The sequence below is a fragment of the Lissotriton vulgaris genome, chromosome 2_1 (genome assembly GCF_964263255.1).
Source record: "Lissotriton vulgaris chromosome 2_1, aLisVul1.2, whole genome shotgun sequence".
NCBI classification, from domain to species: domain Eukaryota; kingdom Metazoa; phylum Chordata; class Amphibia; order Caudata; family Salamandridae; genus Lissotriton; species Lissotriton vulgaris.
Window position 1 is genome coordinate 1550735264 of NC_141687.1, and position 18033 is coordinate 1550753296.

General features: G+C 45.1%; 1 protein-coding gene across 1 annotated transcript in view; it reads right to left on the minus strand.

Moving 5' to 3' along the window:
* LOC147732886 (glycerol-3-phosphate dehydrogenase 1-like protein) overlaps positions 1-18033 on the minus strand; it is a 174581-nt gene that overhangs the window by 66006 nt on the left and 90542 nt on the right. Inside the window, exon 6 of the mRNA XM_086957430.1 lies at positions 5620-5853. Coding sequence (XP_086813556.1) covers positions 5620-5853 — 234 coding nt within the window. The remainder of the gene's footprint in view (positions 1-5619; positions 5854-18033) is intronic.

An 18033-nucleotide genomic window follows, 5' to 3' on the forward strand; every position in this document is an offset into this window, starting at 1 on the left:
TCTGGACACCCACTGATTCATTGAAATCGAAAGACCCATTTGAGGAATTATTGGTAGCCAGGGACCCCCTGCCTGGGCAATTTCTATGATTTGAACCTCAAAAAATATAAAAACAAGCACAAACCAAACAAAGTAAGAGAGTACTGAACAAATGGAAAATATGCCAATCAGTTTCCATTTTGTAGCCCTTCAAAGTATTCCCTCATTACAATGCACTTCAGCACAAAGTTCACTCTGTACTAGCTTTCTGATGTCAGATGACCCTCACTTACATTAGTCAATCTAAAGAAGTACAGAACGTATTTTGGGAAGTGAGGTATGGTGTGCAGGGCGGGATGCATGCATTTGCTTATCTTGCATTATTGGTTCTTCTTAGCATGTCTATGTACGTTGTTATAATCTGGGGCTGTGATTTTCTCCAAGTTATATTCCACAAGGTCGATGAGGATGAAAGGAGACAAGAGTGGTGATCACTGTCTTTTGGCAAAGCGACCACTGCAGCTGTTAGCAAGTAGTTGAAACCCTTTAGTGGCAGTCAAGACGGTAACCTATTACTAAATGATGGTTGGCATGTTCCTTTCCTCTTCTAATTTCCACACACGCTGAGGAAAGGAACTGTTTTTTGAAACAGTGCAGAAAGGGTGATTTAGCAATTTATCTATATAGATTTCTGTTTGAAAGTTGCTGTGCTGCATTGCGTGAGTAGGAAAGAACAGAACATTTCAAATCTACTAGGATGTGGCGCTGTTTTACTCCTGTGTAGCGAACTGTTGTCTGCCATTCTCCAATGCAGACTCCCTTATGCCATAGTGTAAGGGTGTCTGCATTGTAGTTGGTGTAGCTTTTGGACAGGAAGGGGTCCCTTACAGTACAGAAACTATGCACAAAGGCGTTTCTGACTTTGTTTGTGTGCAGTAGGATGCAACACACGTACAAAGAGGGAGAAATGAAAATATTTCTCCTCATTATGCCTGCTTTAAGAAGCCAAGAATGTTGGCAACAATTTCTGTTAACGAATCTCTGTAGATAGGGATTTGGGTCAAAACCCATTGGTGGTTGCATGGGACTGTCCATGCACCATCCATGGAACGCTCCCTCAACACAAAGGAACGCAACAAAGTGCATTATGCAGCTCTGCGTTACTCTTGGTTACAATGCAGAACAAATTGTGACTTGCTTTGGATTGTAAATTCCACCCAGATACTTAAAAAAAGTAATGCAAACCAGACACAAAGGGGCAGATTTACAATAACTGGCGCATCCCCGCATATCAGCAGGGATGCGCCAGTTATTGTGCGCCACAGCTCCGCCACCATGAATGCGTCGCATTTACAATGCGGCGCACCATGGGGCAAAAATGGCACAGATGCGGGACGCATCTGGGCCGTAAAGGCGACACAGCTCCAGCAATGCTCTAGGGGGCTCTATCTTTAAAATGCTGTGTCAATCCTTACGCCTGCTTCAAGCAGGCGCAGAGTTTTGACGCAGCATGGGCTCAAAAGTGACTGAGTGAAATCTTGTAGATTTCACTCAGCCACTTTTGGAATGCGTTCCTGTGCCGGAATGCCCCCCCACCCCCCCCTGCGCAGGAACACCTACTTCTGGCGCAGGGCTTTACAACGTGAAGCATCTCCCATATGCGTCACATTGTAAATACCCAGCAGCATGGCGCATCTTTTGCGCCGCCGCTGCGGCACAAAAGTGACGCAACGGCAGCGTAAAAGAGGCGCAAGGGGTTTGTAAATCTGCCCCAAAGTACCTGTAAATTTAAGCCGCCTATATTTATTGTCAAAAATTCATAACTCTACTCTAAGAGAAAAATAATGCTGCCTTGCTTCAGGACAAACTGTGTTACACTGGGTTTTCGGAATGCATATACATATCCCCTCAACTCTCACCCAAAATGCAGCTTCAATAGCATGAGCTAATGTGCATGTGGTAATGGATATCGGGACTGCATCTGGTGGCTTTTGCACACTCCCTGACCTTTGTCTTAAACTGGGGAGCAGCTCCACGTCCACCAGATTTGTCCCTGCACCATGCTTTGTGACTACAAGAAATTTACATTTGCACTGCACTTTTTAGGTCTCGCGCCTGCGATGCATATGGCGAAGCCATATGCCATCGCGCAGGCGCGATACTATTGCTGTCGGGTCTGCTTCCCAGGAGACAGGAGATGTCACGCGCACGCTGTGGAAAGCGATCGGCGCCGGCCGCGCGTGCGCGTTTCCCAATCTCCTGTCTCTCTGGGAAGCACAGTGAGCCCCTGAGATTGGGAGGCGCGGCTCCTCTTGCTCAAGGGCAGAGTCCTCGCTTTCAGCTTTGCGTGAACTCTCTTCTCTGTTCCTCTATTATCACAATGGCTCGCTCCTCTACCGGCCAATGGGTGGGAGTGCTTTCCGGAAACATTGACCTCATCCACATTCGTCAGTTTGGATTGGGCCCAAACGTGGACAAACACATGACCGAGGGCAGGCAATCGTCCCGGGGCGGAGATCCATTCTACACTTCTCAAAGAATCCAGAAGGCGTGCAGCGTCAAAGCAAGCGCCTCGAAGCCTGCAGGTGTGGGATGAGAGGCGAGAAGAAGGAACCACTACCCTTCCAGAAAGGTAATCGCATCGGATGTTCTGGTGGCATTTTAAATAAGATGGGGCAGATTTACGAGCCCCTTGTTCTTACGGGAAGCGGTGCACGGGACCGCTTTTGTTAAAGAACCGTATTATGGAGCATTTCGATGGCCGAGAGTATCGTTTAATTTCCTGGCATGGAGCTGGGCTCGTGGGAGGTCAGGCCTGGAACGTGATGCCAAGCCAGTGCTTATTGCTGGGGCATTTTGGCGCGCTGAACTTTGTATGCTCTGATGTTTGTTTATTCAGCCTGCGGCCAGGTTTTGAGCAACGCATTTTGTCTGAGATCGTGTTTATTTGATCCTGAAAGCAGGCCCGAGATAATTGTACCGGTGTTCAATTGTGTCAGGACCTGTGATTGTCAGTTAATTGGGATCGATCCAAATTACGATACATTAGATTCTGGCCAAGCTTCGTGACTGGCGTTACAACAAGGACGCCATGCTGCTTGGACTGTAAGGGCTCTGCGCACTTATGGGTCTTGGGATGCTTGTGCCCTTGGCCACTGCTTTTGTTTCGGAAGGGATGTTAACGGGTGTTACTGATGTTATCATGCTATACTTCAAATGTGCATTATGCTTGTGACTGTTAAAGGTTGAGGCCACCCTTAAGACATCCTGTGGCTACTTTACAGACTTTTTTTTTGTTCACGTTGTGTACGTTGGGTGTTTTGCAATGTTAATCTCATTTACCGTTAATCGAGGCTACTTGAGCTATGCAGCATCTTAGAGCCAAATACTGGGGCGGGGTGGCTATACTGGGGCTATGCAGCAAGGAACTTTGGATTATGTGCTTCGCCACTGGAATATTGCAGCGACGTACAAAACACATAGCGTGTCCCTAAATTTTGAAACAAAAAAAAGGCTAATTATATGGTGTAATTTAACACATTGTGTTGCAGTCTAATTTTACTATTTTGCCATTTTATCACACATACTGTGAGCAAAAGCTTCCACTTTACCCGTTTAACTCATGCCTACTGCAGTAGGCAACAAAAGGTAGACAAACCTTTGCAAAGGCCTGCCACTGTTCCACACCATATCAGTTGTGTGGCATGGACTTAAATGCTGTTTGTAGCAATGTTAATACTTAATGTAGCAATGCAATTGCACATCTGCTTGCCTGCAGTAGGTGGTACTAAAGGCATGGCTCATGTTTGGGCATATTGGCCTCTCGTCCATGTTGATGACAAATGAAAGGCTTGTATCTGCTAAAAACAAGCATTTGCAACGCAATAGGTCTTGCATTTACACAAGTTTAAGCTATTGGCATTGTAAATGACAAGGCCTTTTATTTTGGTTTTAAAAACCAAAACAGAAAAAAGGCATTGTCATTTACAATGCCAATAGCTCAAGCTCGCATAAATGCGAGACCTATTGCATTGCAAATGCTTGTTACATTTGTTTACGCTCAATGAAACTAAAATACATGCATAATACTAACAATTTTTGTTAAGACTTTTGTAGGGCTCAAGCTTTAAAACTTACGCTAAAAAACCATAGACAGGGTCCTGGACTGTGAAGGAATGAAGAACTCTTTCACAGTGCGACCGTCGTAGGACACGTCATGAGTACATAAATCAATGTTGTCAAATTTAGCTTTTTGCACAGGGTTGCTTGTAATTCTGTTCACAACCTGTTACCTACAGATGAAAACGATTTCTCACTTCCATCCACCTCAAGTAACTCGTAATGTAAGAAAACAAACAATATTCTTTGGAGAAGTGGAGTGACCGTTCTAAGATGCCAAGGCCCAAATTTACAATGGTTTTGTGTTGGGCTGCATCACTTTGGTGGAACTGCCCGACACAACTTGATTTTTGGCATTAACAAAGCTGATTTATGTGGTTTAGTAAACACAGAGTAACGCAACGCAGCGCGCAGAGCTGCCATGCTTTGGGTAGAGGTTGCCTGGGTGGAGTGTGGGCGTTCCCATGCATTCACACATGTATTTTGACGCAAACCCAGATTTACAAAGACTTGTACACCTGGGTATGCACCAAAATGGTGTTCCAACCCAACAGACATAACGAGGAGAACTGTATTTATTTCTCCTTGTTATTTCCTCTTTCCATGTATGCTGCATTCTATGCATTTTTTTAGGAAGATGTTTCTTCCTGCACAAAAACAATCCTGCCCATAAGGAAGGCACCCTGGCACATGGTTCATGTGTGCACTAGGAGAGAGCAGAATTGCTCTATACATTTAAATATGGGGTATTTCTGCTCTCTCCCTTTCACGCACACAGTGCAGCAAGTTTCCCTGCTGCACCCCACATTGCTTGAAATAATAGTAAATAAACCCCCATATGCATTGCTGTGCCAAATAGAGAAGGACCGATTGCTAACCGATTACCGAGCACGTTGTGGGCTTGATTCACAAAGCTATTTGCACACCTATGTTTGCCTATGGGGCAGCATTTACAACAGCAAAATCTGTATTCACAAATAGATTTACGTACACTTAAATTACAGCACTATTGCAGCATCTTCCAAATAACTCAATGTGCCACATGGGGTGGATTGTGGTTGTGTCTCTTAAAGGAGCTGAACATCAACAGACACCCCCCCTATAGATATTCACAAACATTTGCGGCCCGTTTTCCACCCTGAAAATGGTCGGTCTACTGTCTAAGGCAGAATTAAAAACTGTTCCATGGTGGAGAGAGAACAACCACAACATCGGAGGGTGTTAATGGTAAAAGGTTTCTAAATGTAATAAACCATTACAATTACGCATACAGAAATGTAGACTTGCTGCATTAGTAAATAGTTACTCCCAACCCTACACCTGGAATTCTTTGTGAATTCACAAAAGTTGGAAATACACGTCAAATGTAGGTGTAAGCCTATGGCAGCAATGTCCGACAGTCTGAGCATGCTTTTTGTCATTTGGACCCTATGTATTTCAACTTTCCACCATCAACTGATTAGACAGTAGAGATCAAGAAGTGCTGATGTCTATTGCAAGTGACCCGCAATCACCATTTACCTTTCCAGTTTTTGCAAAGGCCTCTGCCACTTTTCTGTTACGTCCCCCGTAGCATGTGGTAATAAGGTCAGCAACTCCGCAGCTTTCCAGAAAAGTAGCAGTGGCAACTTCCCCTTTGCAGAAGAGTTTAGCGAAAGCCACCATCTCCATGAGGCCTAGCCGTATGACTGCCGCCTTAGTGTTGTCGCCGAATCCCAATCCGTCGCAGAAGCCGGCACCCACAGCGACAATGTTCTGAAACCGAAGCAATGGAAGACCGGATATTACCAAAACATGTCGGCAGAGTTCAAGGAACACAGACATAGATCACAACATTATAATATCCCCATGCTGACACTTTATGAGGTGGTATATCCTGTTCCGTGCTCGCTTCGGCCAACGCCCGTCACTGGCACTACCTCGCTGGTGCTGCGCACGTCCATTGGCCTACGCAGCCCCGCCCACTCATTAATTCTCATGCACTGCGGGAGAATTTGCGCCGCTGTTAAGCGCATATTTTATGTTTGTTTGTTTTCTGAAGTCTGCACCCAGTGGCTTAGCAAGGGTGTCTTGGCCCATAATGCATGCAGGGGAAATGCGTGTGCATCTGCACCTGTTGGCTAGTAGAATGCTCCCATAATTCGGGTACAGGGGACACTTTCTGTGGCCCCAGTGCACTACACTTGCTACACTAATGACAGCGATACCCCTCTCTGCACTGCAACCTGTGCCCTGCAAATATGTCTTTTACACACTCCATTTTAGCTCTTGGCTTGCTATCACTGCTGATATAATCCGATAGGCAGCAGGTGAAAGCAAACAGCAGGTGAAAACAATAACTGAAAAAACATAGACTGCATGAAAAGAGATTTTAAAACATCTACTGACGAAATACATACCATACATAAATAGCTCCTAAAACAAGCACTGGCAAAGTCAATAGGTCTCACCTTTTTGACTTATTGGCTTTGCTGTGCAGCATCAGCAACAAATGAAAACGCAAAATGTGTGATGACACAACTCATGCAAGAGTGACTGTGTGGTGTGTGCTGCTGCCAGCCGTGGCATTTTTTTAGTAAGCATGCGCATACATGATTACGTATGAGTCGCCACGCTTATGTGTGCCCACTGAATGATGCAGGCACAGTTTTCTTTTTTTTCGATTTACTATCCCAAGATGGCAATGCTGCTTGCAGTAGTTAAAAAAATTATTTTACAATGGTAGCTGCCGCCCCTCCCCAAAAAATGTTCACGGTTTTTGTGAAGGAGCGGATGAGGGTTAGAAGAATTTAAAAAAAGAGTTCAAAAGTGTAAAGTTGTTATTCTGCTCAATGAAGACTCTGCAACGTGTGTGTTGTATAACACTTATTTATTTATCTATCACCCTAAAGAGCGCTGAGCCGATCTGTCCCTCGGGTCGGCTTTCGCGCCTCTAAACCTAGATGCGCGCGCAGCCGCCAATATGGCCGCCCGCACGTCACGTCATGGCGTGACGTGCAACAACTAGTGCGCAACACTACATATCTCCCTTTTTTCCAAACAAAGAACATATAACTTACAGTCCGCTATCCATATTAAAGTCTCGAAACCTTGCAGGTCTCACCACATTTCTTCCTCACCGGGTTCAAACTGGATCCAGGCGGGAAGGAGCAGATACTTCTCACAGAACCAGAAGCTTGGCCAGACCTGGTCAGGTGGAAAGAAGACTACCCCAAAGTATTCATAGGCACAGTGGGGAGGCTGGAGAAATTCCTACACAAAATCGTACTGAAGGATGGAGCCGTACCAGTTGCCCACAAAGTGAGAAACGTGCCCCTAGCGGTGAGAGACGCTGTTCAAGAAGAACTACAGGACTTAGAAAAAAAAGGAATTATCGAACCAATCACGTGCGCAGAGTGGCTCGCGCCATTAGTGGTGGTCATGAAGCCCAGTGGAAAGGTCAGGTTATGTGTTGACCTGAGGGAGTTGAACAAGAATATCGTGGTGGAGAAGTTCCCTCTACCAAGAATCGAAGAAATGCTGGCAAGAACCAGAGGAGTCAAATGGCACTCCACCATCGATTTGACCTCGGCTTACCATCAAATCGTCTTGCACCCTGACAGCAAGAAATTAACATCATTCATCACCCCATTCGGATGCTATCAGTTCTGCCGCATGCCGTTCGGACTGGCCTCAGCGGCTGCAGTGTTTCAGAAACTTATGCACCAGTTGTTTAGGAATATGGACGACATCCAGTACTTCCAGGACAACATCCTGGTAATGGGGCGAGACAAAATGGATCACGACTCAAAGCTCAACAAGGTGCTGAAGACCCTGGAGGTCAAGGGCCTCACAGCAGAATGGGCCAAGTGCCGACTGGGCATGGAGTCGGTAACCTACCTAGGCCACAAAATAGGGGTGCAAGAGATCACGCCTAAAACAGAAAACGTAAAAGCGATCCATGAGGCACCGCCACCCACCAACAAGGAGGAGGTCAGGTAATTTTTGGGCATGGCGGAATATTACAGTAAATTTGTGATGCACTTCGCCTTAAAGACACACCACATGAGGATGCTAACAAGGGAGAGCACTGCGTTCCAGTGGACAGAAGAGGCTCAGAGCGAATTTGAAACCATCAAAAGGGACGTTGCAGGAGCTGTGCCACTCCAGGGATATGACCCCCAGGGCATAACGGTGCTCACAACCGACGCCAGCGACAAAGGGCTGGGTGCAGTACTCATGCAAGATCTGGGACAAGGGAAAATGGAGACAATCAGCTTCGCATCTCGCACATTGAGCGATACTGAAAAGAAATGCAGTGTTATCGAAAAGGAGATGCTGGCCGTCGTGTGGGCAATGACAAGGTGCAGGCAATTCCTATGGGGCACTCGATTCCAGCTTAAGACAGATCACAAGCCCTTACTGAAGGTATTACCATCCAGTGGACATGCCAGTGCCATGCCCAGGATCTCGAAGATGACCTTGAAATTGCTTGAATTCAGATACGACGTAGAGTACATTCCAGGAAACGGGAACAGAGTAGCAGACTACCTAAGCAGAGCGGCGGCCATGGAGCCAGGAGAAGAAGACCAAGCAGGAAAGGAGGAGATGGTAGCACTCACGGAGGACCAAGAGAGAGTCATCTGCAATCAGGAGTGGAGAGAAGCATACGAAGAAGACCGCACCATACAGGAAGTGAAGTTATGCATTGTCAAGGGTTGGCCGGACAAAAGACAAACGAGCAGGAACCTCAAACCATACTATGAAGTTAGGGAAGAGTTGTCGTTGGATGACCGAGGAGTATTCGTGTACAGAGGAGATAAAGTCATCCCCCCCATAAGGCATCATTCCCAAGCTACTGGACATACTACATGAGGGCCATTTGGGTATAAGAAAAATGAAATTAAGGACCAAGCAAAATTACTGGTGGCCAGGTATGGACCTACGGGCGGAGAGACATGTCAGAGATTGTCTACAGTGCCAGGGAGCAGACAAGACGCTCAAGCCCTTGCGTCCAGCATTAGGAAAATTCGACCCTCCACAGAATCCGTGGGAAGAATTGTCGATAGACATTTTGGGCCCGATTCTCGACGGCCAAGTTATCCAAAAGTACGTATGTGTCCTTATAGACAGATACTCAAAATGGTCAGAGGTAAAAGTAGATGAAACAATGGATGCCGAGAACATTCTAAAGTTTCTGTCGGACACTTTCGTGAGAGAGGGCATCCCCAAGTCCATCCTGAGTGATAATGGCCCCCAATTCACTTCCGATAAATGGAACAACTTCATGCAGAGGAATGGCATCCTTACCAAATGCACGTCAATCTACCATCCTGCCGGTAACGGCCTGGTGGAACGATTCAATAGAGTAGTGATGGGAGCAGTGCAGGCAGCGATCTCCAAAAAACAAGAACTGGGAAAAAGAGATATGGCACATGGTGTGGGCATACAGAATTACCCCCACTGGGACCGGGTACAGCCCCTTCCAGATACTGAGAGGTCGTGAACCATTCACCCATGACAACCGCGTATGGAAGGAAAAAACCATAACGAGTGAGTGGTCCCCTGCAGTGGTAAAAGCCAACTTGGAAAGGGCACAGACCATATATGCTAACCACTACAACAAACGCAGGAATGTGAAAAGTACAGAACTGGAAAAAGGCGAGTGGGTGCGAGTAAAGTTGGCAACGTTGCAGAGGAAGGGGGACAGCAAGTACAGTAAACCGATGCAGGTTAAGGAGGTGTATGACAGAGCGGCCTTGCTGAGTGATGGGAATGTGTGGTCCCAAGACCGCATGGCCAGATGCAACAAAGTCTTACGATGGCATCAAGGTGGAGCAGAATTGGAAGACATGGAGGAACCCAATGAGGAGCAGGAACAACCCGGCGTAGAGTTGCAGGAGAGGAGAGGCGAGCAGCACGAGGAGAGAAACTCTGACAGCAACCAAGAAACTGCAATAGAAATGCAAGTGAGGAGAACTGATGGAAGCGCGGCGGTGCTGAGAGAGGGAAGGATAGGCACAGAGACCCAGGACAGGGGGACGCCGTCCACCCCAGGTCACCTTGATCCAGCCATCCCACTACTGATGGTCCCTTCTCTGATATGTACAGCTTGCAAAATGCAGATCGGCCTCTGAATTCGAACTTTAAGGGTCGGAATCCAGCCATCGGTATGCGGCCCCCATTGTATGTGACTGGTCGGATGTCCAATTTCTCCAGTTCTGGGCCTAAGTGTGGCCTGAAAATTTCATTCCACACCGCTCTTTGGACGATGGTGTAGGGAGAGCCGGTGTCTGCCACTACGCTTATCGGTATTCCGCCAATCGTCATTTCTAATACTGGTTTGGTTGTCCTTTTTCCGTCCACACTCAACACCTGGTCGTATATACACAGTACGGTGACTACTTCTTCCTCTATGCTTCCCTCTTGGTCTTCATGATCCTGGTCAATGTATTTCACTATGCTTTTGGAAGATTTTCTCCGGTACACCTTCTCGTAATGACCTATTATGCCACAGTACATACATTTGGCCCGGAACGCTGGGCATTTCCTGTCGTGTGCTTCGTGGGACCAGCTTCCGCATCTGTAACACGTTTTCTTGTTGTTCCTCGCTTGTTTTCCTGGTGGTCCGGGGTTGCCTTGCCATTTATTTGGTCCTTTTGAGGAGGAACCTTTGTATTTATAGTCTCTGCGAGGCTCCTCATCGTCCACTTTGTTCACCATGGGACTGGGTTCCGTTTCCTTCTTTGCAGCATCTGCGCATCTGCGTGCCAATTCTGCCCTTTTGACAACGACCATCACCTCCTTCAGCGTGGTTTCCCCACTGGCCCACAGCTTGTCCTGTACATTTGTGCTCGTAGTGTGCATCACAATTTGATCTTTGATGAACTCATCTTCCCATGCGTCATATTTGCATGTGGCCACCAGTTTCTTCAGGGCCGCCACATATTCCTCTACCGACTCTCCGGGACATTGTTTCCTTGGTTGGAAATTAAATCTGTCGACTGATACACAAACTGCCGGCCGGTAGTGTTCATTCAAGTCATCAATGGCATGGGCATACACATCGTCGTCTGTGCTTCCTCTTGGTTTGGGTACCAGGCTCTTGTAAATTCTGAGTCCTTCCGGGCCTCAGTGGAGTAGTAGGATGCGCTTTTTCCTCTTGGGGTTAAATTTTTCCTCATTTTCATCTTCTAGGACTTCTATGAAGTTGTCTATATACTCCCTCCAATCTTCCCACTTCATCAGTGGTTCCCCCGGTTTGGGCAGGAATTGAACGGGCGCCATTGCGTATCCCGCTTGTGCGCTCATCTTCTCACCTTTGACCGTGGGCTGTGTGCTTCCTTGGCTTCTGGGACTACCTGGAGTGCTGTCTGACTCCTGTTTTCCAGCTTGTAACTGGGGACTATCCGTGTCAGCCCCCTTGCCCTCTTTTAAGGTAGCCAGCGCGGTTTCCCTTATTTAGGTTAGCCGTGTGGATTCGGCGCGCTCACTCTTGACTACGCCTGGGTCCTTTTTCTCCGCCCTGCGTGGTTGTCCTCCCTACGGGGTATGTTTGGGCTCTGCCGCGCTCTTTAGGGTATGGTACCTCATGCGGTGGCTTGTTTGGTCCTTACTGTCCTGTTCCCTGCTATGGATGCAGGTTCACCGGTATACTGCTGTCTCCCTCGGTGTATTTTCCTGATATGTTTGTTTTCCAGGGTGCAGGGGTTCAGGATCCCGCCCTCGTCGCCATTGTAAAGTTGTTATTCTGCTCAATGAAGACTCTGCAACGTGTGTGTTGTATAGCACTTTATTTATCTATCACCCTAAAGAGCGCCGAGCCGATCTGTCCCTCGGGTCGGCTTTCGCGCCTCTAAACCTAGATGCGCGCGCAGCCGCCAATATGGCCGCCCGCACGTCACGGCGTGACGTGCAACAACTAGTGCGCAACACTACAAAAAGCAAGGAGGAGAAAGCAATACTCAGAGTGGGGGATGGGTGGCAACTTAGAGCATTTGGGATAGTGGCAGGTGTAGAATAAAAAGTAGCACACAAGGGAGAGAGCAAGTGTGGAAGGAGAGATCAACACTGAGGGCACAAAGTCAGGGGCAGCTCCTCCACTAAGGCGGAGGAGAGTAGCCCCACTGCTTTAGAGCAGTGCAAAGTACAAATAAAATGATAATAACAAGCATCTAATATCTTTTTATTTTTACTATTGCAGTTGCACTGTAGAGCAGCCCTGTTGATAGGGCGCGGCAGGCCGGCCTTCCCTGACGTTGAGGCTGGAGGAGGAGTGGTGGCTGCACCTAAAGGGCGGCATGAAGGTTTGGCCGGCCATCTCGGGCCGGCCAAACAGTTATGCCTACTGTGCATGTTCTCCACAGGCTTTATTATACAGCTTTAGTCGAGAACATGCCCAGCTTCCAAGCCCCTGTCTGAGTGCCAAACCATGGCGCTCAGACCAATCACAACGCTGCTTAAGGCAGCGTTGTGATTGCTCAGGGGATTCTGGGAGGCGGGGTGCTTCCTGCTGGAGAAGACGCAGCAGATGCGACTGCGACCTCCAGGTAAGCTTTCTTTCCCGAATTCCCCCTCCCACGCCACCGTTCCCTACCAGCTGCCACTGTACAAGGTGGTTATTTTGGGGACGTTGACGAGGAGCAGAAGACGAGAAAGAACAAGAAAACACATGTACGTTCATGGCATGCTTAAAGAAAAAGAAAAAAGAATCTCTCTAAATTTGAGCAGAAGACGAGTACAAGTCAGCCAGTCAAAACGATGGTAAACATGGTATGGTACAGGAGGAGGGATAAACATAAGTAGAGGAAGGCAAGCCATCAAAAGAAAGCAAGCACATGAGTGACAAGAAAGTCAACCAATGGTTGGCAATGGGCAGGACTCTAAGCCTACGGTAAGTTTTTGGTATGGTCTACAACAGGTCTTTTGCAAATGGACAGCTAAATGCTGATTGAAGGTGCGACCTAAAAATTAAAGAGGCACATACATACACAGGCATTAATTCAACAATCATACACTTCCACCAATATGCTAAGGCTGGAGTGAGAATAGCTAATGGCCCTAGTCGAACAAGTGAGATGTGAGTTTTTGCAAATGTAATGGAAGTCAATATTTTTGAAGGGATGAATTCCTTTCTGCTAGATATTTTGGCAGTGGGCGCTTCTGAATCTGTATTTTTGCACTGGGTGTTTTCACTCTATTTTTTGGTGATAGCTGTCTGATGATTTAATAAGTCGGCAATTTGAGATAAGCATGTTTTTTTTTTAATTATTTTTTTATTGGCATATCACAATAAGGAACAATAAACCAACACATGTAGTGGCATTGATTGTCGACATCAAAGATACAGACCGTTTGAGACACATTCATCGGTAGGTTTCAGTTTCAACAGTATATTATAAGCATGTTTTCATATAAACTTATAATCCTTAAAAAAAATCTGACAGTGTTTTGCAAACGCATTTTGCAATTTGTTGAGAAAGCACAGTTATCTGATCACCGCTGTTGTTTTACATTCTAACAACTTTCAGTTTTTGCATAGGGGAGTGTGAGTCTTTTTCTGTTATTGAGTAATTGAGATAATTGTTTTTTACTCTCATGATGTACACTGGCTTACGACTCGTCATGACAGCTATGATGATGTGCTATAATGTCAAGATAATGCCCACTAGAAAATTCTTTAATGGATGAGTAAGAGGTTATTAAACACATCCTTTGATACATGATGAGTATGATCGTATTTTGGTTTGGAAATTGAGAATCTAGTTACATTACCTAAGTGCTTAATAACTCTTCCTGTGCCCTCCCAGTCTTTGGTATGGCCCCTTCCATGCTGCCCCGCCCACCTCTGCGAGGTTTTAGAGGCATCCATCTTAAGTTGGACCTAGTATCCACCTATGAATTCATACATTTGGACAAGAATATAACAAAAAATAAACGCTCAGACACCTTCACGATTAGCAGTTTAGTTCTAAAGTTTACATTTTATTTTATGGATCAAATCAACACTATTGTTTGGAATTGTTGAGGACTAGCAAGAATACTGCAGGAAAGTGGGATTTCGACTGCTCTCCCATTGTAAATTAGTCCCTGAGCCCTGACTCCACACCCGTACTGCAATTTATTGAAATTATGATTATGGGCATGAAGATTCCAGGTTAAAAATACTTCTAGTGTGGCACGTAGAAGATCTTGAAACTAAACATGTATGATATTAGACAACACAACAGAAAAGTGTACATTTTTTAATGAATTATGTGATCTGTTATTATTTGACAATCAGCAAACTCCTGTGCCTTAAGAGAGGCCTACGACCCCTTTTTTTCATTTTCTTGTAGATTTTTTTCTCCTTCTCAGTGACCACACCCAGATTTAAGTCATCTGAACCTCATTTTTTAATATAGCTCAAAAGTGCTGTTAGATTTCTAACATACACAGTCAGGGGAAAGGGTTTAGTGCAACTGGACTGCTGCATACATTGATGAGACAGGTTAAAAAGAGATGGACAGGTGAAATGTATGCATTTGACATTTATGTACTGATGATGCGTTTCAGTGAATATGGTCAAATTTGATCACTTGCACTCCTGGTGATTACTTCGGCTGTGATGGAGGTTATGATGATAAGTGTGGCTTCTTGTGTCACCTCCCTGCCTGAACATGCAGAGCTGATCATGGATGCAGACTCTCTGCCAAAACTTTCACAGCTGTTGCTCAAGTATAGAAGGCAATGCAAAGGGCACGGCAGAGAGAGAGGGTTGGGCTTGGGCCATCAAACAGGTCCTAACAAACCGGCAAAACCAAGACTTCTGCTGCTGAGAATTCCAGCTGCATCCATCCTGCCACAATGTGCTTGAGTAATCTGGACTAACCCCCAGTAAAGGCAATGGGGTTCTTTGCCACACCAGGGGGCTAGAAGCACAACACATTGGCATTTCCTTGTGGCATGTGGATGTTACAAGTTGTATCATTTGTTCAACACTTGGGTTGGAGTCCAAGTCATATGCAATGACAGCCCTTTCTCTAGCACACTTGTGCTAAAAGGGGCATGGACCAAAGGTCATTTGGGCCCTTAAAGTTACCTTAAACCAACCAGAGAACCTGTTCAGGAAATGAGCATTTATGGAACCACTTGAAACGGGTAAAAGGAAATGAAACAAAGAGGACAAAAGGGTAAGGAAAGATGGCCATTATCAAGCAGATAGTTGGTCATGCTCCTACTAACTGCTCACTGGCAAACACAACACCATGCAGCCCAGATACCTGGGCCCATGAAAGAATTCCAGCAATGTTTTTGAACAAGGTTCAGGTGGATATGAAAGATGAACCACAGGGTATATGCCATCTAACTCTTTGCAATAGTCCCCCGTGTTCTCTAAACCGGAAGGTAGTTGGGGGTAACGGGCTGATTATTTAAGCACAATATAATCGCTACAGAATACTGCTAATCAAAGTTCAGTCCTTAATTGCTGATTCTACTATCCCAAGGAGTCATAGCCAGCCCAAGAGACAATCAACGGAAAACACAATTACAATGGCAATATTTCTACCAAGATGAAAAGATTGTGAAGTACAAGGGAAAAAAGTCCCCAACTTCAGACAAAAAACTAAGAGAGAGGATCGAGGACAAAATGTCATCTTAAATATAGTCAAACATTCTCACCAGAACCCTGCTTTCGACAAACAGGTAAATACCTTGTTACAGATCAAAATATGTCAATTTGCAATTGGATCTAAAGATCTGAAAATAACCCAAAGGTTCCATCTAAAAAGAGACTGGCCCATAATTACAGCATGCACTGTGGTGGATTGTGGGAAAGTAAATCTTACCATGGCACTCTTGAGGAAGTTTGACAATTTGAAGATTGTTATAGACAGTCAATAAAAGAGACATCAGGCTACAACTAGCACAGTAGAAGTGCGGTTGAAGTCTCTGAAGGCCAACTGTACGGCGGTGACAAGTTCTCGATGCGACGAGTCTATCTCCAACTGGCATGTCTCATGAGTTGCAGAAGTCTAACTGACATTATGTGCAAAAAGGACTGCAGTTTCAAAATTTGAAAAAGTTACATTTTCTATGGTATTGTACAATGCCCTTTTTCATTCTCTTTTATTTTACGGGATGTCTTTTGTTTTTCTATGCCATGTTTTCCTTTTTCTTTGTCTGCCCTTTCCCATACATTGATCAAATATCTTCCCCTATGTTTTAATTTTGGCTTTGCGAAAATGGCTTTGAGCGGAAAGTGTTTAATTATAAACTTGGAAACTTGGATTAATCATGTACATGACCCTTACTTTATCTTACTCTGGTTGAATAATTTAACACGCAGGTGTTAATGTCGCTTTTAGTAAGATAGAAAGAATACAAAAGTTCTGCAGATAGAGAGTTGTGCCAATCCCTCTCTGATGAGTAACGAAATGGACCCAGGTATTATTTCTGTGCCTAGATGGTTTGAAAGAAAATATGATCAGGGTATTGATGCTGTCACGGAAACAAGGGGCAAAGAAAAACATGATTCAGATATAACCACACAGTTACCACATAGGTTGTGCTAGTATATTCTTGACCAGCAAATGCATAAGTAACGCATATTGATAGAAAAAAAGCCAGTAATTGCACAAGAAATTAAATTAGAAAGATAAGTGAGAATTGGCTAACCCAACAGGGCTGTCTTGCACCTTTGAGCCCTGATTAAAGCATACAAAACCCTGCTGCAGTGACAAAAAGAAAGCATAACACAATTGTTTAGAGTATACAAAGCATCTATGAGATAAAGAATGTAATATGTGACAATTCGATGTACTGTTGGGGTGTAAAATAGTCCATCACGCATATGTTTCAAGCATACATTAGAAGTTAGAATAATAACCAAACATCTAATAACAAGAACCGTGAGAGAAATATTCCTCTGCATGAGCCCAAAGCCCACCCTACATATATTGTAAAGCATTGGTAACAACAGGTCAAGCCGGCAATACCGCTGTTAAGCCAGATCTGAAAACACAGATGCACAGAAGATGGTCAGCATAGCAAAGGCACTTCTATAGAAGTCATAGATCAAATCAGTGAGGGAAGGGGCATAAACATTTTCAAATATGATAGCAATTCATTGCTAGATGAGAACCTTCTCACCGAAGCCAATGTTCCTGAATGGTTCCCTCATCTCTACTATGGACAGCACTCTGCTGCTTGCCACCTGTGTTTGTTCAATCTAAGTCCCAAGACACACACACACAGAAAAATTGTTTGTGCTTTTTCAGATTCTTAAGAAGAAGCACTGTAACACATTGATGAAGAGCACTGTAGAAGGCTCCCAAGTGTTAAACCTATACTTTTGTTCCGAATTTAGGATAGAAATCGATGAGGATGGCCAAGAAGTGAGAGACAAAGAAGCAAAATTGAATAGAGCACATACCAGACCATATGAATCTAATGAGGAGTTCCATCAAGAGTGGAAAGATACATTCAAATGTCTATCTTGGTGACACCTCTTCCCTGCACCATGTCATGGAGCAAATTAGACCAATCCGGAGACTGTTAGGATACGGAACTAGAACTCGATGGAGGATGGGCCGCAGTGCTTGCATTCCCTACCAACGTTTTCAGACATACACGATTTGAATTGATACAATACAGTGTTTTGCAAAGAACTTACTTAACACCACATTGACTAAACAAAGTTAATCTAGATACTTAGGATACCTATCCAAGTTGTAAGGCATGGAATATTGGCCTCTTCCACATGTTCTAGTTGTGCCAAAACATTACAACCTATTGGGCTGAGGCTCGTTCCATGAGCATGCTCATCAGAACGCTCTGCCTAAAGGCTGCACTTATGTGTTAGTGGGCTTTGCCTTGGTAACCTGGAATACAATTAGGGTTTAGGGTAATAATAAGTAACTGTTCACCATAAACCATTCTCTGAATGCATGATAACGCGCCTCCAAGCAAGTGGGT